At 29.0% G+C, this 27,654-nt stretch overlaps 1 protein-coding gene across 3 annotated transcripts in view; it reads left to right on the top strand.

Moving 5' to 3' along the window:
- Window positions 1–27,654, top strand: part of LOC142327664 (uncharacterized) — a 74,296-nt gene that overhangs the window by 11,862 nt on the left and 34,780 nt on the right. For 2 of the 3 annotated variants that reach the window (XM_075370912.1, XM_075370895.1), the window contains exons 3-4: window positions 6,895–7,035; window positions 12,525–13,322. In XM_075370912.1, the coding sequence (XP_075227027.1) occupies window positions 6,895–7,035; window positions 12,525–13,322 (939 nt within the window). The remainder of the gene's footprint in view (window positions 1–6,894; window positions 7,036–12,524; window positions 13,323–27,654) is intronic. The other variant, XM_075370903.1, reaches the window with a different exon arrangement.

Raw genomic sequence — 27,654 nt, 5'->3', positions numbered from 1 at the left:
TCTTATGTTTTTAGAGTTTTTGTAGATTATTAGGTATAACAGGGAAGATACTAGTAAGAAAAAACTTATTTGACTGCTTATTTGGTTCATAATGAATTATGTGCTTATGAAAGATATATTTATGACTAAGCACTGTATGTGAATGTATTTTATGTGCAATTTTTAAGTTTAACTCCTGATGATGAAATCACTTTGAATGCGCTGCAGTTGGTATGTGTCTCTTTTAAGGTACTGAATTTGGTGATTTTACAATTGATTAAATTTTACTACTCATTACAGTGGAGGAAAAAATGTTTGGAAAAAATATGTATAAATATTTTTTTCTTTTTACAGCAAATCCCAGAGACTAAAGTAATATGAAAAGAGATATATAAATACATAAATAAATAAATATATATATATATATTTTCAACCACACCATATATTATATAGGTGGTTGGGTGGTATGTGATTTGATGTTTGACTTCTATGTGTGGTTGAATGGTAGGGAGGTTTGGGTGTATTTACTAATGCGTTAGTGAGTATAGACTCGTATAATATGGTTGTACATATGTTTGATTAGGTTATGTTATTTTAGTTGCTGTTGATAAAGTCTCGCATTTTAGGTGAAATGTTGTGTTTTGTTTTATTTTTAGTAATAAATAATATCAGAATATTGTAAAATGATTTTTTTTTTTACCTGAAGAATAATTTGGAATATTTGTGATGTTAATGTTTTATCTGTAAATCTGTATTTATTTCTATTATTTACATAGTGACTTATTTGGGTCTGAATATTATTTATGAATATCACTTTATATATATGTTAACAATTATATATATCTGTTTATAAATTATATATATATATATATATATAATTATATATATATATAATTATAATCAAAACAAAAATATAACTAATTTTTTTTTATATATATTCAAACTTTTCTTAAATTTTAAATTAAATTTTGCATGTATACAAAATATGAAGTCATTAATAAAAAATTTAATTAAATATAATTTTGTTTTTTAAAAAAAAATTTAAAAAATCTATATCTGTTTTGGATTTAATTGGAAAAGAATCTTTTAACAATTTTAAACCTCAATTTTAATGTGTAATTTGCAACAACAGATTTGAAAAATTATAGAGCAACTGATGATGTGAGGTACTCGCAAAAGTGCTCTTGCTTGGATTATGAAATAAGGGGTAGGTGTCATCTTATTTTATTAATTCTGTACGTGGGTTGATCGGATTAATATAATTTGTATAGTGCATAGGAATATAATTCCCGAAAGGATCGATTTTAGAAAGGAAAAAATATATATGTGATTCGAAATTGCACACCAGTACTTTGTTAGTTGATTTAAGGGACTTAATAATATAAAATTGTTCTTAATAACATATGTCTAGGAATACTTTGCCTTTCAGTTAAAGTTAACAAAATAATTCATTTTCAATTTTGTTCCAAGGATAAAATGAAACCATACTGAATTCTTGAAACCCAAATTAATGGGAAAATTTGGTGATTTTTTTATGTTTTTTAACTTTGCGCAGTGGTGATATTGTAAGCAATGAAGTTCATATGAGGTGCAATTATTGATAGTTTTAAAAAAACATTTTTTGACATGAAAAATTGAATAAACAAGTTCCTGAATTACATCTCATGCATTTTCTGAGAAAATACTGAAAGCCCCACAAAATTAGAGTGATAACCCTTTTTCAAGGTTTGCCATAAATTTCCTTTTTTAAATTTGCAATTAAACAATTATAGTAATTTTTAGGGAATTCTATCATAGGAAATCAACATAGTAGAGTCAAAAAATAAATACAGGTTTCAGAAATTCTATTTAAGAAATGTATATAACTTAAAACTATTATAGCTTGGTTTAAACTACTTTGTCTGTTTTGTTTAATTCAAAGCAAAAACACCGGCTCACCTGTCTGAAAGAAATTCAGAATGCAAGCATCAGCAGGAAAAGTCATGTTGACCATCTTGTGGGATGCCCAAGGTGTCATCTTTTGTGATTATTTGGAAAATCAGTGTACAATAAACAGTGTCACTAGTCAGACATGCTGATGAAAAAAGTAAAGCCAACAGCGAGATAAAAATGTCGCGGATCTCAAAGAAAAGGTGTGATATTGCTACACGACAATGCTCGCCCTCACACCGCCCAGCTGACCCAAAAATCATTGGAAGAATGGGTTGGGGATACTACCACATCCTCCCTACAGTCCAGATTTGGCTTCCTCGGATTTTCATTTGTTTGGTTCACTCAAGGAGGCATTACGTGGAAAAAGTTCATCAATAACGAGGTGGTCAAAGAATTTGTGAGAAAGTGGCTCAAACAACAAAACAAAGACTTCTTTGCATCAGGCATAAAAAAAACTAGTTCATTGGGATAAGTCTAATATTGGTGCGGATTATGTTGAGAAGTAAAAAAAGTCTCATTTTATAAAAATACACTTTTTTTTTCTACATCAATTTGTCTCTTAATTATTGAATGTCCCTCGTATTTTTATTAACTGCCTGCATGGGGATAAAAAGGGTTGAACTTGAGTTATATGTAATTTACTTTTATTTTAGTGAATTTTTATATTTACATAATGGAACACCACAAAATATTTAAGCAAAGTTTTAGACAACATACTTCTTCATAAGCTCCTAATAAATGTCAACTCCAAATAAAATACTGATCTAAATTTCTATCCTCAAGAAAAAAGAATGCTGGTGCAATCTTGCAGTATTTCATACAACATTGAAATCTCTAACATTAAAATAGGTAAACATCAAATTGATTTACAGATTGGTTCAACATTTTTTGACTCTTGGCGTAAGACATAATAATTTAGTCAGGATAGATTCAGAGATATCTGTAATAATGATAGTTCAGATTTATAGCCAAGCATTTCAGCAGAAGATGGAATGATTTGAAGAAATTTATGAAGCATATTAAGGAGGTGACAGTATGTTAGTATTGGAAGTGTAAATGCCATGGTAGGAGAAGAATGAGAAAGAGTAGTTAAAGGAAATTAATGAAGTTCTCTAGGCATTTTGAATTTATCACTAAGTATAAATTGATGATTGCAAAACCCTTTTTAAAAATCATAAACAGAAAAAAAATATGTATGAGCGAGACAAGGAAATTTGAGAATATAAGAAATAGATTATATTATAATTTTTTTAGAGATTTTGAAACCAGATTATGGATTGTATAGTATACTCAAGAAAAGACATTAATTGCATCTAGAATAAAGTAATGTTGGAGAATAGGTCAAAATTTAAGAAATTAACAGAAAATGAAAATAAATGAAAGAGGAACAGTCTTAGAGCAGGTTTCAAGTAACAGTTCTAAGAGAAGTTAAAGAAAGGCAAGATGTGATTCAGGATATAGAATCATATATTAAAATGGAGTGAAACAGAGATGTAATCTGTTCACATTGCTTTAAACACCTACGTACAAGAAGCAATACAGAGATTGAAGAAATATTTTAAAAAATGAGTAACTTGTCTGAGTAGTGAAAATGAAGATATTGAGATTTTCTGATGTCATTGTGTTTTTTGCAAAAACCACAAACATTAGAATAACTGCTGAATGGCGTGCTTTATTGCAAAGAAAGAAATTCACCTTGAAAATAAATATCACTAAAACTAAGTTTTCTAAGTATGACAGAAAGGATGATAACATGGAAATAAATATTAAGATAGAGGAATATAGTACACAAGAATTTTCAGAATATTTTATTTAGGAGTAAAGTTTCAAAGGATGGACATACAATGTAATTAAAAGCAGTCTGGTTGATCAAGGTAGCATGAACAAATTCTGCTAGTATCAAATATAGATGTAAAAATTAAAAAGAAAGTGTTATAAATATTTATGTGGAATGCAGCAATTTATGGTTTTCAAACAAGAACACTAGGAAAACCAGAAAGGAAAATTAAAAATAACAAAAGCCTTTGAATTGTCTTGTTACAGAAAAATGTTTAAAATGATGTAAATTGACTAAATTCAATATGAGGTCAAGACAAGTAGGAATCTTGTAATGAGGCAAAATAGCTTATTGGACTGTAAATTAAGACATCAGGATTTTTATTTAATTAGGACTCTATTTTACTTTTAGAGTGTGGAGGATAAAATTAATGACGTACTTAGCTACAGTGTTTTCCTAATGCACTGCTTTTTCTGTAGTCATTGCCTACAAAAAATTCCAATTAACTAAATAGAAAACATAATTAAATACAAAATAAATGTAATATTGAAAAAACAAAAATCTAATGCATTCTCCTCGATTGTTTAATAACTGGTCAAATATTAGGCAACCATTTCAAAATTACAGTAAACTATTGCTTGAATAAAGTACTCAAGTCAGTGGAAAATATGCAGTATTATAACATCTCTCAATAACAGAAAAAAATGCAAATGATTTGAAACTCATCTTTCTATAAGGCTGCTTTCATACTCAACTGTAAAACCTATATTCAAACTAAATTTGTTATTATTAAAATTTTACATTTGTTTCTTTTCACATGAATAATTTAAAATATTGGGACTTAATATTTAGGTTTATTAGACTTGGGGCCAAAAGTTTAACAATTTTTTTTTAATTTTCTTAAGTTGGCAGTAAGATTAAATTTTGTTATGAAAACAACATAGACCAGTATAAATGAAAACTTCTCTTTATAAATGAAAGAAAAAATAACTAAATTTATAAAATTGTTTCTTTGAAGACACTAGCAATTGTTTCTGTATTTCTGTTATTAAAATTTATGTATAACTAGCTGACCCAGCAGTGCTTCGCTATTGCTAGATTTGGGTGTATATATATATATATATATATATATATATATATATATATATATATGAAAAAAAATGAAAGTTTGATAAAACATAAAAAAACTGAACATTACGGAACATCACAAAATTTAACCTTTCCTTCTTTCTCTAACAATCTTCATCCCTTCCCCTCTTTCCCTTTTTCGCAGAAATATTTCTTTTCATGTGACTAATATATATTTTGAATATGAGCCAAATTGGATCATAAATACAATTTTTTGAAATATCTTGATGCCAGCACCACCTAGCAGGTTCATTTTTTGTAAAAATATTTCTTTTCACATAACTAATATATATTCTGAATAAGCCAAATCAGACGATAAATACAATTTTCCAAAATATCTCGACCCCCAGAGATATTTTGCAGGGTCTGTTTTTTGCAGAAATATTTCTTTTCACGTAACTAATATATATTCTGAATATGAGCCAAATGGGTTCATAAATACAATTTTTCAAAATATCTCAACCCCCGCGCCACCTAGTGGGGCTAAACTAATTCAGAAACCTTCAAAGGTGTACGCACAACAACTGATGAAAGTTTCATTACAAGTGCATGAATGGTATAGGAACACATGCAGGACAAACAAACAAACATTAATTTTTATAAATATATAAGATTAAAACATAGGACATTTAAAATCTTTATAAGGCATAGGCATCAGTTTGCTATTAAATAGAAAGAGAGTGCTATTAAGTAGTTATATGTAGTTAGTAAGAATTATTTGTTACTAAATTTAATTACAAAAATGCTTACCTACACTTTAAAACTACATTAGAAAAATTATAATGTTAAAATAATTAATAAACAATACTTTTAGCTTTTAGAATATTATTGCTAATTAAACTTAAAAAGTATTTTTACAGTATTTATGAAATGAAACAAATAAATTTATGAAGTATGTTTTATATATTTTCTATCAAAAGTAGAAAATTAGCTTGATAACAGTCTAAAACCCTGAATCTTCAAGTATACATTCCCAATATAGTAACTTCTGAAACGAGTTAAAAATTGTAATCAACTAAATTTTTCTTAGGAAAAATCAGCTTGAGGAAGAAGAACATTTTTCTTAGTGGAGAAAATGAATCAAATTATTCATAGGCACCATAAAGTGAGAAAAGTTTACATCTTTAAAAATCGGTGCTAATATTTCTCAATCATTTCATTTACATAAATGTTGTCTTCTATACTGTGTACTGTGATTTATTAGAAAATAACTGATATTTTGATTTTATTGGGTCAGTTCATTCAAGAACAAATGACTTTTGCCGGGGAAAATAAATTTTTTACAAATGTCCAGGTTTTTTTTTTGTGGTGGCCATTTTTCATTGATTCTACACATTTTGTACCAAAATTTCTGTTTACAGGAAGCTTTATTTTTTTCTTTTAAAGTTTTCATGGTAAGAAAAATTACTGCCACGTAAGTCCAACAATTGGAGATTTTTTTCTATTATTGAAAGAAAAAGATATGCAATAACACTATATGTTAGTTACTATACAAAAATTAAAAATTATTTAAAAATTTCAAACACAAATTAAATTAAAAATGTTGTGATTTCATATCTGTTGACCTTGTACCATGCTACAGACCATGGATTTTCATCTCATTTTCAAGATTTCTGGATTTTCAAGTCAGTTGGTCCAAGAAACAAACTACAAATCCAAAGTATATGTAGGTTATTGCATGAAGCACTTGGGATGCATTATCATTTTTTTTATGTGTTGCTACCTTCTATGCTATGTGTTACTAACACATTAGCATTTAAGAAGTTCTTTTTTTAATTAGATTTAAAAAGATGAAATTGTGTAGGAATATTCTAGGAAGTTGAAACAAAATGTAAATCAATTTAGCCTGTTAATCACTTTTTTGCACAAAGTGTCACTTCATCTGATATTTTTTCTTTTATTTATTTCTTCAATACATTGCTAAATTTTAATTTTAAATTATTATTTTGATAATGAAAAACATTGACTTTGAAATTTAGCATATGTTAAAGAAAACCATGTGTATATATATATGGTATACTTATATAAATTTGTAAACTTTAACGTTTTTATTTTTTATCAATTTCTGTTTGTTTCAGTAGCTCCTAAAGTACCACGGAAATGTAATAATGACAACCGCAAAAATATTAGCAGTACAAAGAATTTTGGTGAATTGAATAAAGTATCCATATTAGAAGAGAAGATGTGTGACAAAAAATTAACTAATATTAATGACAAAAGTGAGTTAATTGTAATTGCTTTTAAATGTTCTGTGTCGCTTGTTTTTTTGTAGGTCTCATCAGAGTGAACAGTTAACACGTAAGGTATATTAATGTTTATCTACTTAGCTGTATTGTGATTTTGCAAGATCTTGCTTCAAATCGTTATGTTTTATAGCATTCTGTTATCATTAAACTGATGTTTTAGATTCACAAAAGGCTCTATGGATTGAAAATTGGACAGGATTAACCGCTGATTTTTTATTGAGTTTGTTGCCTGTCGTGAAGTAGTATATTTTCATAATTTATATGTATGATAAATTGACATTTTGAATTCATTGGTTTGATTGAAATATATATCTTTCTGAGTTGCTAAAAGTAATTATAAGTTCATTTTACCTCTATGTTCTTTGGTTGAGGCACCTTCATCAGAAGATCAAAAGTCTTTCAAAAGTAAACATAAAACATTATTTTTTTATTGTATCTTCTTTATTTCATTTCTTTGCGGCAAATCGATGAAGAAAGAAGCATTTGGGAAAATATAGTTAAAAGAAGAGACAGACTTATAGGCCACAATATTAAGGCATCCTGGAATAATTGCTTTAATATTAGAGGGTCAGATAGAAGGAAAAAATTGTGCAGGCAGGCAATGTTTGGAATATGTAAAACAAATTGTTAGTGATGTAGGGGGTATACCGAAATGAAACGACTAGCACTAGTTACGGAATCTTGGAGAGCTGCATCAAACCAGTCAAATTACTGATGACAAAAAAAGAAAAATTTCATTTTATTTAATTAGGCTAGTGAAAAAAGTACAGGGTGGATAAAGATCTAGTTTCCAGTATGATCATTTTTGTAAGATGCTTGTTTTACACTAAGTGAAATTTTAAAGTACTAATTAGTGATCCCTTCTCTCATGTCAGAGAGCTGGTGACCCAATTCATTTCCTGCTGATAATTATCCGCCATAGCTCATGATCGTCTGCCATTCGAATCATTGTGCCTATTTAAAGTAGTAGTATGACACAAATAGTATGTTGTAACCATTTTTTTTGTGCATCTAATTTTTTTCTTTTTTTGAATTTTAAGGTTTTTTAGTTTTTGTGTTCAGTTATATTATGTGAATATTCTAATTAGTAACGTATAATTTAATTTTTGTTAATTAATACTTAACATTGTAATCTACAGTTAAGTCTAACTGGTTGTAATATGGAATTCTTTAGTAAATAAATAAATATTGTTATGCATATAAGGTGTGAACGGTTTGAATTAACACTACCCAGAATTTTTATTGTCCAACAAACTGGAATTAAAATTACTTCTGCTCTTTTATTGATATATTTTTACAAAATTAAGATAATTTTCTGAGTTTTTGTGACTACTTTTATATTTCAGATTACAATAGCCAAATTTTGAAGTAGTCATTTAAAGTGGATATGAATCACAAGATGATTTCTTTTACTACTACTACAAAGGGTTATGAATAAAAGCACTATTTTCAAAGTTATTCGTAGTGAAAAAAGATTATATTGATTGATTAATGTGTGTAAATCTTATAATGTGAAGACATAGGGATATTAAAATTGATTGTAATTCCCAGTTAAATTCTAAACACCTCACAAAATTACAAAAGAAGTTTACTTCTTTGCTGTTCTTGTGGCAGAAGAATTTATGTTTGTTTTTCTTGCAATAATGTTGACTTATTTCAGGCTAGACAATTCACTTTAAATAACTTTGCCAATGATATAATATTTTTGTTTTTAATTCATATCTAAGAAGTTTGTACTTTGAATAAAGAAAGTAAACGTTAAGTTGGTATGCCTAAAATTCCTGCCTGTACTTTAAACAAAATTGTAAATGGTTTAATTGCCACATCTTACAAATTTATTTAATGCAGTTTTTTGGTAAAATGCAAGTTTTAAAATCTTTTCAGTAGCCGTAAAACATCCATTTTTATTTCGTGTAATAAGATTGCTCTTTATTTGATTTTCAAAATATAATCCAGTTTCTCTTGTTTGCTATTTGAAAAAAAAAAATGTAAAAAATCTAGTAAAAGTAAATTGTAATGTAATACCTTAGTACAAAAAATCTTAGATTACTGTAACATCTTAAGGTTTGCTTAAAATACATAACAATAGTTCTTAAGAAAATTTTTTTACTTGCACAGTTATTTTTCAATTTGTAGAAAAGGTTTTTAATTTATATAACAAAAATATTATGAAATCAAATGTGCTGCTTTTAGATAGTTAAAAATGAAATTTAACTTCATAATAGATGTTTGAAATTTCATCTTATGAAAAAAGTATCTGTAAAAAAATACTGGAGTTCTAAGAAATATACATAATTTTACATTTAAATGTAAGAAAACAGCCCAGCAGGTTGGTGTAAACTCATTGCAAATCACTTGTTAAAAGCTGCTTTTGAATTCAAATGTTCTGAGGTTCAAATTCAAATCCTAATAAAAGTTAGTTACTTCTATACAGAATATTAAACGGTGAATACTGGTGTACTTTGGTGGTTGGGGTTTGATTAGCCATTGAAGCCTACACCTCTTTTACATCTTGTACATATCTTTCTCATCTCATTGTGCCATGTTCACAATGTCAGTGGTTGCTTATTGTTCACTGCTTAAACAGGCTGCAATGTACACATTAGGAATAAATAAATGAAAATATAAAAAGCAAATTTAAATGTATTGCATGTTATTTTGTTGATTGTGGATACAGATATTACATTTTATTGTAATAAAATCATATAGACATAATTCAAATCCTACAAAATAAAATTTTATGTAAATTAATGTCATAAAAGCTTAGTTATATTTCTCCAAATAGAAATTATTTTATGTGGAAGTTCATTTATTAGTAAGTAACAAAACTATGTATTGTTGCTGGTGTAGTATGCACTGAAAGTTCTTCAATGAAAAAAATAAAAAGAATAAGAGAATGTAGAAGTTAGAAAAATGTAATTTACTTCCCTGTTGCAGCTTCACTCATGCTACAGTGTTACTTGTTTCCTGTTGCGGTCAGTTTTCTCTGTTTCATGGTTTTTAGTCCAGTAACCAGAGGTAGGTGCAGCCAGTTGCACATACTGTAATGGTGGCAGTTGGCAGTGACTGAGTTGGTTGAGCCGCCATGCTGTATATCGTCGCACCCTTGAAGAAATTAGAAAAACCCAAAAATGGTACTTAGATATTTATCTGAAGAGTATTTGCAAGCCCAAATCTCTCATTTAGTATAGTCGGGATTGGGAACATTTACAATCATTGTTCAGTTTTTTTTTACTTTTCTTCACCCCCTAATGTTGAATTTCAGACATCTAGAAATTGGTTTATTCACATAAAGATTACACTCATCAAAAATCAGGTTGATATCTTCATTTGTTACAGAGAAATTAAAAAAAAATTCAAAAATCTATTTAACCCTTTAAAACTCAGAATTTCTAAAATTCTAGAAATTGGTTTTCAGATATTCGCATGACAATTGCACACACCAAAAAATCAAGCTGTATCTTCATTTGTTACAGAGAAATTATAAAAATAGTAAATCTTGTTGTTACTCCATTTTACCACTTTAAACTCAGAATTTCAAAATCTCCACATTCAAGAAGAATGTGTGTATACAAATTTTCATCAATTTATCTTCAGTAGTTTTTTCTTGGCATTGATTATGAATCATGATATGTTGTCTTCATTTTCAATAACACCTCTGTTGGAAGATATGGGAGTGACTCGCCATAAGAAAGGAGCATGAGAATTTAGGACCTCACCACCTAGCGGCCTGAATGAGAGGTGCAGCACCATAACGGATTATTTATTATTACATGTTTTAATAAATAATTTTTCATCTAATGTAGCCTAAGACTCTGGATTACATAATGAAGTTACTGTTTGCTAGCGATTCTTGAGATTTTTGTTTACATAAAAAATTGTTTCTTCTTTATATAATAGAGTTATTTATATGTAGACATATCCAAATGGTTGCTCAGAGAGTAAGTGGCTGTTAAAAAATGCTAAAATTATATTTTATAATTTCATCATTCAAAAAAATTACATTGTTTTGTGTAAATCAGACCCATGCTTTTTATCAAAATAGTGTCTGCTGATTTTTTTTAAGTATAAGAAAAGGTGTGAATTTTCAGGGCTCAGAACTAAAATGAATTTTGTGTAATAGCTGTATAGTGCAGCTAAGCATTATTGTAAAGAAAGAAATTATGTTGCATATTATTATATTTTTTCTTTTATTTGTATTATTTTGTTTTAATATAGTTTCATGACAGTATAATAGAAAAAAATTATATTAAAATTAAATTTGTTTTACTGTGCACAGTTTTCTACAAAAATTATGTGGATTGAAATTTATAATAATTTTAAAAAAAATTAAGTGTAGAGGTAGCCCAAATAGATTGTATTGAATAAATATGTTACAAGTTAGAAAAAAATTTCTAGACGGTTATCTTTAAAAAAAAAAAATTTTGCAATTTAACTTTCAGAATTGGAAATCAACAGATCAATTAAAAAATAATGATGAATGGATTTGTGTAAATAGGGACTATATGAATTGAAAGATTGCTGACAGTATTAGGTAAACAAAACTTGCAAATTTGGAGACATTATTTGATTTTGTTTGGCTCTTTTGATATTTAATTTAAAATTTGAAAAAAAATTAAAAAATCCTTCATGTCTGGCTACGATCTGATTTGATGCTTAAATGTAACATTTTTTTTTAAACTTATTTGTCACTTGAGTAAATTGTTGTTTTTTTAAGGTATTAAATTATTGTGATTGACTTAAAACAATACGGGTTTTCTTTCTTTTATGACAAAATGAAATTTGAATATAACAGACTTCACTATAGACTCCATTAAATACAGAATTTTTGATTGACGCATAGTAAATAGATTCTAGAATAATTAAGGGTGCTATTAGTGCAAAATATATATTTTTTTGAACCAAATGTATGTGATTAATAAAAAATGCATGCTTTGTTTTTTCTTTATATTAAATAAGATTTGCTGAAGAAGGTAAAAGGCATAAGAATTTTTTTGTGTTTATTGTGGATGTTACAACTTTTAATTCTGTGAGCAAAATTCAGTTTTTCTTGTCCTTTTTTGCAGTTGACGTATTCTCTCTAATGTTTTTTTATTTTTTTAGTATTTCTTTTTACAGATTTCTTCAATCCATTATCCTATCAAAATTGATAGAAATTTAAAAACTATAATTATTACAAAAGCAACAGTACAAGTTAAATGTACTAAACGTTAATTATTGCAGGATAAAGTTCTTTATTGGCCAGCTAATATTAAAAGTAATTAGTATGTTGATGTTAAATGATTGCCCATTATTCTTGTATATACTGCAGATGAATTTATCTGTGAGTAGTTTCAGATGATAAGTGGGGAATCATGTTTTCCTATAGGCATTTTCTAATGGATTTTTTTTTATATGAATAGATTTTATAATTACATTATTTTATTTTGTACATGTAAAGTAACATTAGTTAAATGTTTTAGGTTCTGACATAAACATCAATGAAATTAATACTACTGATGTGAGTAATGAAGAACCTGTTAAGTGTGATAAGATCAGATCTAGAAGATGGGATAAAAGTCTTAAATCCACACACAGAGAACAATCTAAGTCGCCTCCACTACCCTCAAGTTCTCTATTAGTGCAGACAGCTTTTCTAAATAATGTAATGGCTAAACAGCCTCAACAAATTCATTTGCCCCAACAGCAAGTCATTCCATCAGCAGTACCTCCTTTACCACCATTACCATCTTCTGTACCTCCATTACCTTGCTTCTCACAGCAGAATAGTGTGATACCTTCTGTCTGTCCTGCACCACCTTTTATCACTACTTCATCTATACCTCCTCCTGCTCCTATTAACCCAGGCTCTATACCATCTCCATCACCAATCATGCCATACTCTATACCTTCTCCTTCTCCTATTCAACCTAGTGCCATACCCCCTCCTTCGCCATTAATACCTCATTCTATACCTCAACCATTACCTTTGCCACCCCATGAAATACCTTCGCCACCGCCAACACAGTCTCCTTCACAGCAGGTAACATCTCCAAAAGTTACTCATTCATCTTTAGATATACCCCAGCCTCCACCTCCTGGTGTATATATTCCTTCTTCTCTTCCCTCTTCTGTAAACAATTTTTCTTCAGGAGATGTTTGCCCACTCTCGCCGAAATTTCATTCACCTTCACTTTCTGTTGTAAAATATCCTGTGCCAGAAGTTCAATTAAAGATTGATTCACAGCAGATGCCACCTCTTCCACCACATCATGTTACAGGTATAACTTTTAGTCGGTTTGTGTTGTTTATAAACTAAATGATGTTGATAATTAAGATTTTATGATAAGATATTTTATGTAGCATTAAATATGATAAAATCCTACCATAATGTATCTCATTGTTATACAAACTCACTCCAAAATTATTTTTCTTTTCAGTTCTGGACAAATTTCAATCAGATCTGTTATGTACTCTTCTTGTTAGTGCAATGATACTCAGTATGATGATAAACCCCCCTATAACAATGTAATTAACCAATCTGATGTCAACATTTTTCCTCAGAATGAATTTCAAGAAATAATGATGTATTGATGTAAAAGTTTTATTGGTGTAAATTTGTAAAGTTAAATACGTAGCTGTAAAAATAAGATGTAAATTGATTCAGTGTTTATTAATTTCACTACTTACGTATTTTAGAGCTTGACAGACAATGGTGTACTGTGTTAGGATTTAAAAATGGAACATTAGCATATTACAGAAGTTGAACAAGATACAGTCATTTCAAGTATAGATGGCCATAATTCATCTTACTTCCCTCTCCTGTCTCATTCACTCCCATCAGAGTCTTGAAAGCAAGACTGAGTCATTTGCACTATATCTTCCTGATAAGTTGAGTATAATAATTTGTTTCATCATAATGGTAAAAAATCACTGGATATCTTATTTTATTCCATTGCTGACATATCTATTACTTAAAATGTGGTCAATAATTGGAAACAACTGATCCAAAAACTGCTAAATATGGTAAGGACAATGAAAAAACATTAATTATTGGCAGCCAATAGAGGGTAATTTTTTTTTTGCATATCACATGGGTATAAAGATTAAGAAGTAGTCATAAAATGATACTTTTTAGTTCTTTTAGAGTTTTGAAGACATATTTAAATAATGAAATTAAATGTCCTAAATCAAAACATCGGAGAATAAAATAAGATTTCTTGCAATTCTTTACCCTTTGTGTGAAGTGAATTTTTACATTCGTGTCATTGGTATTGTAACTAGTAATGCTCTTTTATAGTTGAGTCAGAAACAGAACCATAGCAATTTTTGTTTTTCATGTTAAGTGTATTGTTTGAAAATTAAATTATTTTTATTTCCACTTTATCAAATTGTTAAGTATAAATAAATAAAACAAAATATTTCAGTAGAAACTAACTAACTGTAAACAGTAAAGCTCTATTTAATATTTTCCTAGTCCATAGAGCAACATTGTGGAGGATTTTATTGTATTTGTTACTTCTATCATTTTTATTTGGCTTATACCACTAGATTGAATTTGTTCTTTTATTTCTCAGTACTAATAGAATTCTACTCACTCATACATAAACTTGTAATCATATGTTACCGTTAATTTTTCATTACCATGAAGAGGACTACAATTTTGTAGTATATGTAATTAGTCCCTTTTTCAAACAATTTAGGAAAAAGATACAAGAAACAGGACTAACATTAAAAATCTATCCTAAAACAGATGTGATTACTTCTCAACACTTTTTATAATAAAAAATGGGATGTCATCACTATTAGTTGCAGCTTGCTTTGTTAATATTGCATTATGACAATGTGCAGTAAAGATTACATAAATGATTATTTTTCTCACAAACTCTACTGATTATTATTATTTACTTGATTTATTATTTTATTTAAGAGCAATCTATATATGGTAGTCTTTTATATTGTTGAATTCTGTTATGTGATCTTGAGAGATGAGTATGTTGAGTAGTTATGAGTATGTTTTACAATTTAATGGAGGTAAGGTTTTATTATGTGTCTAATCATTATGTAATATGTTACTTTATTGTAATGTGTTGATATATCAATATATTAGTGTCATTGTATTTCGTGGATATGTTTATTATTTGTGAGTATAAATTTCTGGTCTTCAGATAGAAACAGTTCTGCTGCTAGTTGGAAAAAAAATTGGGGAGGGCATAGATAGGCTGACAGATAATTTTACAAGGTTGTCTGGAAAAACCTTAATATTTTTAAGGTTATAATAAAAAAATGATCTTCGAATGATGAACAGATTATTTAATTTTTAGTATAAGCTAATTCTAAACCTCTTTTGTACATGTATATTGAAGTACATAATACTCTGCCCAACTAGTTTTTGTTTCATATTGTTTTACTGTCAGTCGATTGTGATAAATAACCGATCAGATCTTCAGCACTCTTAAAACACTTTCTTGATTGACATAAATAGTCAATCTAGTCTCCACCATTCTTAAAACTTTCTTCTCAAAAAAAAATTAATTTTGGTAAATAGATGACAGTCACTAGGAGCCAGGTCGGAGCTCTTTGCTGGATGATGAAAAATATCCCATTTGAATTTTACTAGCAATTTTGTTTTGTCAACAGCATAAAATCATTCATTGTAGTGGAGGAACAAAATTCTGCTACGCAGCAGGCCCCTCCTGTGATTTTGAATATCCTGCTACAATTTGTTCAATATTTTACAGGCCTATCAGCAACTATTGTGGCTCTACACACATAAACAAGATCTCATTCCATGAAGACACTGGCCATAACCTTTGAAGTAAAGATTTCCTACTTAATTTTTTTTTGTTTATTTGTTGAATGAGGATGATTCCATTCTGTAGACTGAAGTTTACTTCAGTTCAGTATATGAAACCCATGTTTCTTCCCTTCCCTGATACATGTTAGGAATTCCACTCTTCATTAAAAAATGAGAACATATAGCACCCTTTTGGGATTTTTGTCATCATTAAGCATGCGAGGAACCCACCTTGCCCAGATTCTTCTGTAATTAAATGAATACAGAGAATTTTGCGGATAATTGTATGATAAACAAATGAACAATTTTTACCAATTTCAAAAAATGTGAAATACTGATCAGCTTGATGAGTTCATTATAGACAATGCATTAAATTTTTGACATCATTGCTGTACTGATGGTTTATCATTAACGTCACTAAATGTTTCTTGATTTGATGGTTGTATATTTCTTGGATTAAGGAATCAAATTGTAGATTTCACTTCATGTGTGGCAGCATTCTCTTATCTTTTTTATTCATTGTAAACGTGGACAGAAACAATACAAGTATAAAGAACTCGCACAGACTAAGTAAGACGTATGACTAAGACTAACCAAATAAGAATAGATATGTGCAGTAACAATGTACAGATAGGCATTATTTCTATATATCCTCGTATATTTATTTTAGAAATAAGTAATTTTGTTTTATTGTAATGTTTAATTCTGAAATGCTTGTACTTTTATGTTTAAGTTTACTTTAACAATTGTGGTTATTTCTGGTATTTGGATGTTTGGGCCGAAGTTCATTTTAAAAAGATGCCATTGCCGAGTTTTGAAGTATATTGAGGAGGTATTTTATCTAGTATGTGAGTGTAGTATACTCTTTGATAACATCCTAAATCTGCACATCTTTTTTAACTTAAAAACTACCAACAATCCTTGTTTTATAGAAATTTCATTGCAACAATAGCAGAGCTTGCCAATGAAGAAGATTCTATTAAAAATTGAACATCTTTTAGTGTAAGTAAAAAAACTTAATTTTAATTTATGTTTCACATCCGTTATAGTATTTGTCTTCCTTTTTCTTATGCTCACTTTATTCCTACTATATAGAATGATTAGAAGGAAAAGGAAATAATTTTGGAACTAATTCTAGAGCTTGAAATAAAGAAAAAAATTCATACAAACATGTCTGAAAGTGCTTTATTATTAAGATGTAGCTAGTGAAAAATTTCACCTGGATTTCAATTCCCCCTCCCCCTCTGGTGAAATGAGATCATAATGAAATTTCTAGGCATTTTTTAAGTCTGTTAACTTGAGGGTTTCTTGTAGTTTTCATGATAACCAACATATAACAGAGAAATTTGGTGATAAAAAAACAAGTTTTTTTTTAGGTTTGAAGAACAATAACTGTTAAATGACTAATAAATGTGTAAATTTTGCAATCAAAATGTGATAGAAAACAAAATTCAGAAAATTACATTTTCAGAAAAATTTAATTATCAACAGAAAAATTTTTAAAAAATCAACTGTATTATAAAAACAAAACTTCAGAAAAATATTATAAATTAGAAAAATTAAAAACAGCTGTTTTTAGTTCAGTAAATTTAGATATGTTAAAAATTGTAATAGAAAGTAAATTTTTAAAGTAAAATTTACTTTAAAAAAAATATATTTTGTATTTTATACTGTATTGATTTACCATAACTGTTTGAAAATTCCACCATTGACATGATATACTTTTTCAACTAACTCGTTTCCTTACATTTTCTGTCTCCAACTTATTAATGATATCTTTGTGTTCCTTGAAGGCAGCAGCGTTGAGAATGCGAGCAGTCAGTTCATCATATATAGATACTTTTTGCTTATACAAGGTTTGAAATGTTTCAGGCTATATAAATACAATTGTCACAATATTTTTTTTTTTTTGTGTTGTTTACTTGTCCCTGTTGTATGGGTTTTGGTAAGTTGGTACAATAACATTGGTACATTGGATGCATAATTTATTATTGGCTGTCAAAAAGGTTACATATGTTTTGGTATGGTTGTCAATTTTTAACTTGTGGAAAAAATGAAACAAAGATTTTACATTAAATTTTGAGAATAAAGTAAAGTGCAGCATTGCATTGGAAATGTTGAATGTTGCTTTTGGCAATTCTTCTATTAATAGAATAACCATTTACAAGTGGTACAAATGTTTCAAAGATGGCCATAAAGACATTAAAGAAAGATGGTGAGTGCCTTGGATGTCCCTGCACAACTGATAACAACATTGAAAAAGTGAAGAAAATGATTATGGACAATCACTGAATCATTATCTGAGAGTCAGTAAGAATTACTTCCTGTAAGTTCTTTGCCATTTGCATGAAGCAATCTGAAGAAAACTCCAGATTTGCAGTGAACAATTCATGGCAATTGCACCACGATAATGCACCTGCTCACACTTCACTGCTTGTTCATGAATTTTTGGTCAAAAACAACACAGTTTTGGTTCATCAGCCTTCATATTTGCTGGACATTGTGCCCTGTGAATTCTTCCTATTCCCCAAGGTAGAAAGAACCATTAAAGATGATGTTTTGCCAACATTGAAGAGAAAAATTGGACTTGCTGAAGGAGCTAAATGCCATATCATAAATTGTATTCTGTGGTGTGTCAGATTGGAAAAAGCGCTGGCACAAATGTATTATTTCTGAAAAGAGTTCTTTGAAGTTGACAGAATTAATATTGATGAATAAATAAAGATCAATAAACTATTGATGAATGATAATACTTTTTTTTTTTGAGAAAAAGTAAAATCCATGTATTTTTTTTTTTATCAAACCTTGTCTTTGCATTTCATCCATCCCCATAATTTATTCCCTCTGAAAGAATAAGGTCCGGTGATCTAGATTTACTCTTTATCCAATACATTTACCAGTAAAATTTTCATCTAAGAATTGCCTTTACTTCATTAGTGAAATGTGTTCGTGCTCCATAAGGTTGATAGTATATTTCAGTTCATTTCCTCCAATGAGAAATTTCCAATTACTGTAAGAATTAATTTTTCCCCATAACACATTCTAATATGAAAGGGCTTATTAATTGGCTGGCGATCATGAAACGCCAAACATTCACTGAAAATCATTGCTGGATATTTGATTCAACTACAGCATGTAGGTTTTCTTTAGACCTCTGATGTGAATTTATGGATAAAAGTAGCTTGGTCTGAAAGTAGTATGAATGATAAGTGGTGGTGACAAAATTCCAGTTGTCTGGCACAGTCACCAAACTGGAGTTGTCTGAACATGATAAGGACGCTGTCTATGAGCAAGTAATGTCCATTATACTGTACTTTGTGGATTTTGAGTTATGTACAGATTCTTTGCATGCTCATTGTAGGATTAATCTGTACTTAGCAAAGAATCTTTTCCCTTTGTTCACCATGTACCGTCTGACGTTCAGATATAACATGAGCTCTGGGAAATTACTATTCTCATGAAGATTATTAAAAATACTTTATGGTTCTGAATTATGCAGGATACCTAAAGTGTTATTCTTCCACTGCAGCTGGAGCCTTTCCATCGCAAAAGCTGTACACAAAAATCATATCTGTTTATTCTGCATGAATGAAGAGACATTTTTTAAAACAAATTTTTACTCTCTTAAAATTCAGATTCAATTATAAAAATGTAGGTCCAGTTTATAATTCAACAAACACAAAAATACTGCATAATTTGATTCTCAAAAATAATGAAACAATCAAAATTTTGTCAAAAACATATATATTGCCTAATGTTTATTATTAACACAAGAGCACAGTTTTAAAACAACAATGAGTAGTATTGAAATTAATTTCAAATCTGACAGTTTAGTGTTATCAAACATCTAATTTTTCAAAGATCTAAATTTATTGTACTAAAAACAGCTGTTATAATTTTTACAAATTCATAACATTTTGTGTTTTGTTCTGTTTTGGTTTTAATAATAAAAAATGATGTTGTTTGTTTTTCATACTTCAGATTTTATTACATCAGTTATCTCAGAATTAAATTATGTACAAGTTTTAATAATAAAATTTATACATTTATAAAAGATACTGTACTTAAAAAAAATTGTTTTTCATCACCATACTTTTCTGTTTTTTTGCTGGATATCATAAAAACTACAAGAGATAAAGTTTGTTTTATTAAATGGGATTTGTTTTATTAAATGTTCAGATCAGACATACGAGACTGTCAAGTTTATCCCTTATGTAACACCTTAAAAATTTCAGTATGGCCTCATTTTCACCAGGGAAATTGAAAGCCAAGTGAAATTTTTCACTAGCTGTAACTTGTTAACAAAACATTTTTGGTTATATATAAGGTGTGGCTTTTACCTTCAACAGATAGGTAGTTCAATTCCTTTGTTTGTTAGGTATTTTCAGTCTTGCTTAAGACTTTGTGAGATGTGTTCTGTTTTGAGTTCATTAATTAGTAGTACACTGGTGGGAATGTCACTCGTGGTATTCTGGCTGAGGTGGACTGGAATATGTCAAAAGCCGAGGTTTCGAAGATGACCTCTGGTAAAGCCCGTAAGGGCTTGGAATGGAGGGGGTGACAGAGGGTGTCTTCCCCTTCGTGGTCAGGATGGTGTGGCTACTAAATAACGAGACTAATGCTGTAAAATATTTTATTTTAAGTTTATTCACATATAGTTATTATTCCAACCCCTTCAATATATACACCCCTCCTCTATCCCTGCAAAATACTCCATGGAAATTTTCCATTGTTCGAAACAGTGCTCGAAGTCTTTTTTTGTGAGCTCTTTCCATGACTCGTGTTGCTTTTTCTTTCACAGCTTCAGTAGTCTGAAATCATCTTCCTTTTATTGTGCGTTTGACCTAGGGAAAAAGATAAAAGTCACATGGTGCTAGGTCAGGCGAATAAGGTGGATGGTATAACACTGGGATATTATACTTGGCTAGAAATGTCTCGACAGACAATGCAGTGTGAGCCAGTGCATTGTCCTGATGATGAACCCATGATTTGTTCTTCCACAATTCGGGTCGGTTTTTTCATGGAGTTGAACAAGAACCTCAAGGTATTAATGTTGAATAGTTTAACCTTCAGGAATCCAATGAAGATCACAATCCCATGAATATAAAAAAAAAACCATCAATTGCTTTGAATTTCGATTTGCTCATCTGACTTTTTTAACTCTCTCTGAAGTTGGGACCTTCCAATGCATCATAAAGTTTCTGTGAAGTTTCTGGATCATAAGTGAAGAACCAAGATCATCACATGTTGTCACTCTTTTCAAGAAGTTTGGGTTATTTTCAATGGCATTCAAAGTGTCAGAACAAGCATTTTGATGAGTTACTTTTTGTTTGGTTGTGTGAATTGTAGGCACCATTTTCACACACACTTTTTGCATGTTAAAATTGTTATGTAAAATTTGCCTTACACATTCTTTGTCAATTCCTACAGTTTCAGCAGTTGGATGAATAGTTAACTAACTGTCAGATTGGATCAGATTACCAATTTTTTTTTTTTCAATATTTTATCCGTTTTTGACATGGAAGGACGACCCAGGCAAACATTATCTTCAATATCTTCTTGGCCATATTGGAAACACTTAAATCAAAAATCTGCGTACATGATAAACATTCATTGCCATATACTTTGTTTAATAAAAGAATTTCAGTTGCGGTTTTTCCAAATTACATATGAAATTTCATGACAATTCTTTGTTCTAATAAAACACTTATAATTTTTTTGGCAAACAAATAAACAGATGTTATCAATCGAAGGACACGGTCAGACTAATATATCTTCAGAAACTGGAGTAGCAACAATCGAAAGAGAAGGCTTTACTACACAGCTGTCGGTCGTATGAATTTGGCACATGTGCACTCCTGTAGCAGCATTAGTGTCGTTATTTAATAGCCACACCTTGTATTTGTATAAACTTTTTTCCTTATTTCAAGCTCTAGAATTAGTTCCCAAGTTCCTTTCCTACTAAATCACCTGTATATTTCAGAAATGAAAAAGTAGAGCTTTTTCTTTCCTTGTACAAAGTAAAGGAAATATTGTGATGGCGAAAAATTTTGATTTACACATTTCAATGAAAATATCCATGCTAACCATCCCTAAATTCATTTTGACTAGTTTCATCGTGATGTCTCTATGTACATATGTATCTTGCATAACTCAAAAACGATTTGCCGTAGAATGTTGTAATTTTGGATTTAGGACTGTTGTAACATCTAGTTGTGCACCTCCCCTTTTGATTGCAATTGACTGAATCAAAAGTGTCCAAAAAAAAACCTTCTTAACTGCAGTAACAAGCCCTCATTGAGAGCTTTTCAACGATATATCATAAGTGGTACATATTTTCATTGGTTTTCATTAGTTAGAGCCAAATAAGATTTTAATTAATGAAATATTTGGATCTTAGGGGAAGGCACATCGGTTCAAATCTGACTTCATCTCCTTTTTTTTAACTTTTATTTTTAAATTTAAATAAATTGATATATTAATAATTATTAACCTCTGTAAAAAAATATTTTGATGAATAATCTTATCTTTGATGTATATATATAAAAATGAATGTTTGTCCCATATGCGTTCCTATACATTCATTCGATTGCAATGAAATTTTGGTGAGTTGTGTGCACACCCGCAAAGGTTTCTGAATTGGCTTGGACTAGCTATGTGGCACTGTGGTCGAGATATTTTGAAAAATTGTATTTATGGTCCAATTTGACTCATATTCAGAATATATAATAGTTAGGTGAAAAGAAAAATCTTTTACAAAAACTATACCAACTAGGTGGCACCGGTGTCAAGATATTTACAAAACAAACAAACAAATATACAAACAGACTTTCTTCTTATATATATAATAAAAGGCAAAGTTTATATGTGTGTCCGCTATAGATTTAAAAAAATACTGGACCGATTTGTGTGCGGGGAAAATATAAAAATGTGGTAAAGGAAAAAGAGAGAAATAAAAAGGGAAAGTATGAATGGCTGGAAAGAGGAAAGGGGGCGTTGGGAAAGTGTGAAAAGGGATAAAGTGAAAGGTTAAATTTTGTGAAGTTGCATAATGTTCAGCTGTTAATATTTTATCAAATTTCAATTGTGTTTATTTAGTCTATATATGCACAGCATACTCAAATCTAGCAATAGCGAAGCATTGCCGGGTCTGCTAGTATATACATGTACTAGCAGATCTGGCGTATAATATTACAATTAACAATAAATAAAAACAATATTTAATTGAGTTGAATGTAAAGTGGACTTGAAAACTGACACAAAATTACATCAATTTTCTGCCATAAATCAGCTATTTGTTAACCAATTATAAAAAATAAAATGTCATTTTATTCAAACTAAAAGGCTTAATATCTTAACAAATAACTTACCTCTTGATGAAACTAATATTTATATAGATATAACAGATAGAAAAATAAACATGGCCACCATTTTGTAATTTTCAAATGTATTTAAGTCCTAATTTTTTGTTAATTTTAAAACTTTATTACCAAGACGCTTACCAATTAAATTAATGCGATTCCTCTATCTAAACTTGATGTTCGCAATATTGTTATTTTTATGTAAAAATTTATATATCAATTTATGTATCAGGGGAGGAATGAAGGAAACAGTAAATTAGAAAAAATATAGCCAGCTCACCATTTTAGAAACACCTGCATATAAAGATGAATGTTCGTTTGTCCTATATGTGTTCCTATACCATTCATCTGATTGTGATGAAACTTTGGTGAGTTGTTATGAACTCGCCTGTGAAAGTTTCTTAATTAGTTTGGACTTGTTTAGGTAGTGCTGGGGGTCAAGATATTTTGAATAATTGTATTTATGGTTCAGTTTGGCTCATATTAAGAATTTATATTAGTTAACGTGAAAAGAAATATTTTATTTGAAAAATTGAGCCTCTAGATGGTGCTGTGGTTGAGACTTTAAAAAATTGTATTTTTGGACCAATTTGGCTCATATTCAGAATATATATTAGTTATGTGAAAAAAAAAATTTTGAATAACTATACCCGCTAAGTGGTGCTGGTATCAAGATATTTATTGAACAAAAATATATAGATGTTCATATCTGTGTCCGCTGTAGACTAAAAAACTACTGGACCAATTTATGTGTGGAGAAAAAGGGAGAAAGGGATAAAAAGAAAAAGGAAAAGGGAATAAAGAAAAAAGCGAAATAGGGGAAAGGAGAAAATTGGAAAAAATGGAGAAAGGAAATAAGGAAAGGGGAAATGGAGAAAAGGGATAAAGTGAAAGATTAAATTTTGTGAATTCTGTGCAATGTTCAGTTTTTTAATGTTTTGAAACTTTCAATTGTTCATTTAATCTATATATACACAATAACACAGTATACTCAAATCTAGCAATAGCGAAGCATAGTCAGGTCTGCAAGTATATATATATATATAAAATTAATTTTTTTTTTTGTTTGTCCCTTATGCATTCCTGTACCATTCATCTTATTGCGATGAAACTTTGGTTAGTTGTGCTCACGCCCGTGAAGGGTTCTGAATTAGTTTAGACCCGCTAAGTGGCACTGAGGTCAAGATATCTTAAAAATGCATTTATAGTCCAATTGGCCTCATATTCAGAATATGTGTTACATGGAAAGAAATACCTCTGCAAAAAATGGACCTGCTAGATGGTGCTTGATTTGGCTCTTATTCAGAATAATATTAGTTTGGTGAAAAGAAATATTTTTGTGAAAAATGGAAAAGGGAAAAAGAAAAATAGGGAAAACGGGAAAGGGGAAAGGTTAAATTTGTGAAGTTCCATAATTTTTAGTATTTTAATGTTTTATCAAGCTTTCATTTGTGTTACTCAAGTCTAGCAGTAATTCAATAATAATAATAATAAAAGAAAAAAAAAATATCAAAAGTTTTTAATGAAATTAAATTTTATATACTTTTCATTTTAAAAGGATGTGTAAATGTAATTTAATAGGCATACAAGAAAGTCATGTGTTGTCTACATCAGATCTTTTAATAATTAATTATTAACCTCAAAATGTAAACAAATGTTTTTAACTTTTAACATTTTTTTAAATTTAAGAATATTGATTTATTAATAATTACAGTAAAAAAAACTGTAATAATAACTGTAAAAAAAATGTGTATATGTAATTTAATAGGCGTACAAGGAAGTCATGTATCCACATAAGATTTTTTTTCAAGGATTTTCATGGAACACATCTTTCTGTCATTGCAATCTCATTTAAATTTTATTTAGTTCCTTTCAACGTTCAAATATGACAAGTTACAAGTTTATGATTGTAATTATTGTTTTGAAATTCTTGAGAATTATTTGTAATTTCTCTACCTGTAAAACTGGATAATAGAATTTATGAAAAATGTATGAGTTTAAGTGTATTTAATTTGTAAATAACTTTTTTTTTACCAAACCAATTCTGAAGAGTGAAGTCAAAAAATATTTTTATTAAAAATGTTATAAAAATAATTTTGGAAGTTCTTTTCCACGTATTGATTATTCAATAGTAATATGCTGGTAATTTTGTGGTATAAGCCAAAACCTCTTGTGCTTGACATAAGTATAATTTATTATTTTTGGTATCGAATAAAAATATTTATTTGCTATAGATTTAATTCATTACAACAGAACTACTAAATTTCATGTATGTTAGGGTGGAAAGTACTTTCTTATAAATAAAATTTTTTATTGTAAATTCAGTGCTTACCAACATAAGTTATAATTATGTACATTTCTTCATTGTAGGCAATCCAGTACCATGACTTACACCTTCGATGGAAAACTATACCTTGATTTTGCCAGTACTTTTGTTTTCTGTGTTAGGTTTTGATTTAGAAAATTTTTAACTGCAGCATAATTTCTGGGCATATTTGTGCCTGACTAACTGATAACAGTTTCCTTTGGCGATTGTAGTTTAAAGCATTATCCCAAACCATTGTTTGTATTATTTCCCTACAAATAGAAAGAGCTCTCACATTTAAATCTATTTGTCCTCCATTTTCATCACCTGCTTCTCTTCTCAAATTCAGAAATATCTATCCTTCATGACCAGTTTCATAGTGAATGTGTTCTTATCATCACTATTTGTCACTATACCTGTCTAACCATTTGAGTGAACATAACAAAATTCTGGTGAAAAGTCACTGTAATTTAATGTTTTGTTAATATTTATATCGGTATGTGGCTTACTTGTTAATGTCACCATTTAAGTGAACATAGAATTATAATGAATGTTGCAATTAAATAATATAAATTATATTAAGTAAAAATTTGTAGCTTTACAAAAGAAAAAATGTCATATCTAACCTCAATTAGAATGGTCATTTATCACTATTATATATATATACTTTATCTACAAATCACTTAACAGAAATTTCAATGTATAAAGCTCAGTTCTAATGTTTTAATTAATTTAATTTATGAAAGAGAATGTCACCATTAAATAGCAAAATAAATTGTTAAACTGATGTAACTATCCAGTAACTAAAAACAAAGACAAAGCTTCTCATATTTAAATCATGTATACCAAAACAGGAATATTTTATTTAACCAGTTGGTTGAATGTATTGATAAATTGAAGAATTCTTTTATAATATGCTGCTGAACTGCTTATTCATTTTGAAAAACAAACGCATTAGTGAGCAGTTTTTTAAACAGTGATGACAAATTTAATAGCTATATTGAACAGCTATGACGTTTTTATTGTCATACATATTGTTAAACTCAAATCATGCTGACAACTTAATGATGTCATACATATAGTCATACATATATTAATAGCCTTATTCACTGATAAAGGGTAGTAGCACAATGTGCATAGCTGCCATTAAGGCTTGAATTTTATATGAAAGCAAGTTGACTATTTTCTGTAATAGAATTTTATTGGCTGTAATATTGAAAAACTATATTTGATAGTAAAGGTAACTTCAAATAATAATTTCAAATTAACTAAAAAAAAAAAATCATTCATAAAAGCCCTTGTTAGAAAACATTTAAAACACAGAAAACCTCAACAAAATAATATACAGCCAGTAAATAATATCTGAAGTTCACATTACAACTGAAAATAAAAATGGTTGTTAATGACAAGCATCTGTTTTCTTGCTGATCTTACAAACTCAATGATAAGCGAGATATGAATGTGTATTTCAGTGAATGTTTTTTTTTAAAATAGGGTGGATATTTATAATATGACTGGTGTGATATTTTTTTTTTAAATATCCAATAAAAGTAAAATACACTTAAATTTAGAAAACTTATATGACTGATTACAATTTATGCTATTAATGTTAGGCAATTGTCCTGTGTGCTGTCTTTAGCAGTTGTCGCACTTATATAGTATACATTTTTAATTGCATAAGAGCATAAAATTGTGGTCCAGTCTCATGAATTAAGGGCTTGAATATTGTATTAAAGCTCATAAATACTTTGTGTTCGTCTTGGCAATGCCTGATTGCTAAAAATTACTTGGAATTAAGATTTTTTATGTCTTATCAATATTGAATCACAGCAAATATTTTCAGTTGAATAACTTTATATTTCCAATTTCCTCCTATAAAAGAACTCTGCTACAAATTAAACAATTATGTGAACCTAAAAATCTCACAGTTTGTAAAATATATTTTTCACAGAACATGCTTTGCCATTATACATCTCAACAATATGCTTATTTTTTACTATTCACGTATGAGTATAATTGTACTGAGCAATAGATGAGAGGTATGAGACAATAATTGACCACTACTACCATCTGGTTAGCTAAACTAACAAAATCTGATAAACCTTCTTTGAAAATTAGTTATAAACAAACAGCAAGTAATGTAATTACAA

The sequence above is a fragment of the Lycorma delicatula genome, chromosome 1 (assembly GCF_047948215.1).
Source record: "Lycorma delicatula isolate Av1 chromosome 1, ASM4794821v1, whole genome shotgun sequence".
NCBI classification, from domain to species: Eukaryota; Metazoa; Arthropoda; class Insecta; order Hemiptera; family Fulgoridae; genus Lycorma; species Lycorma delicatula.
Note: the sequence above shows the minus strand (reverse complement) of the source record. Positions and strands in the feature narration are given on the sequence as shown.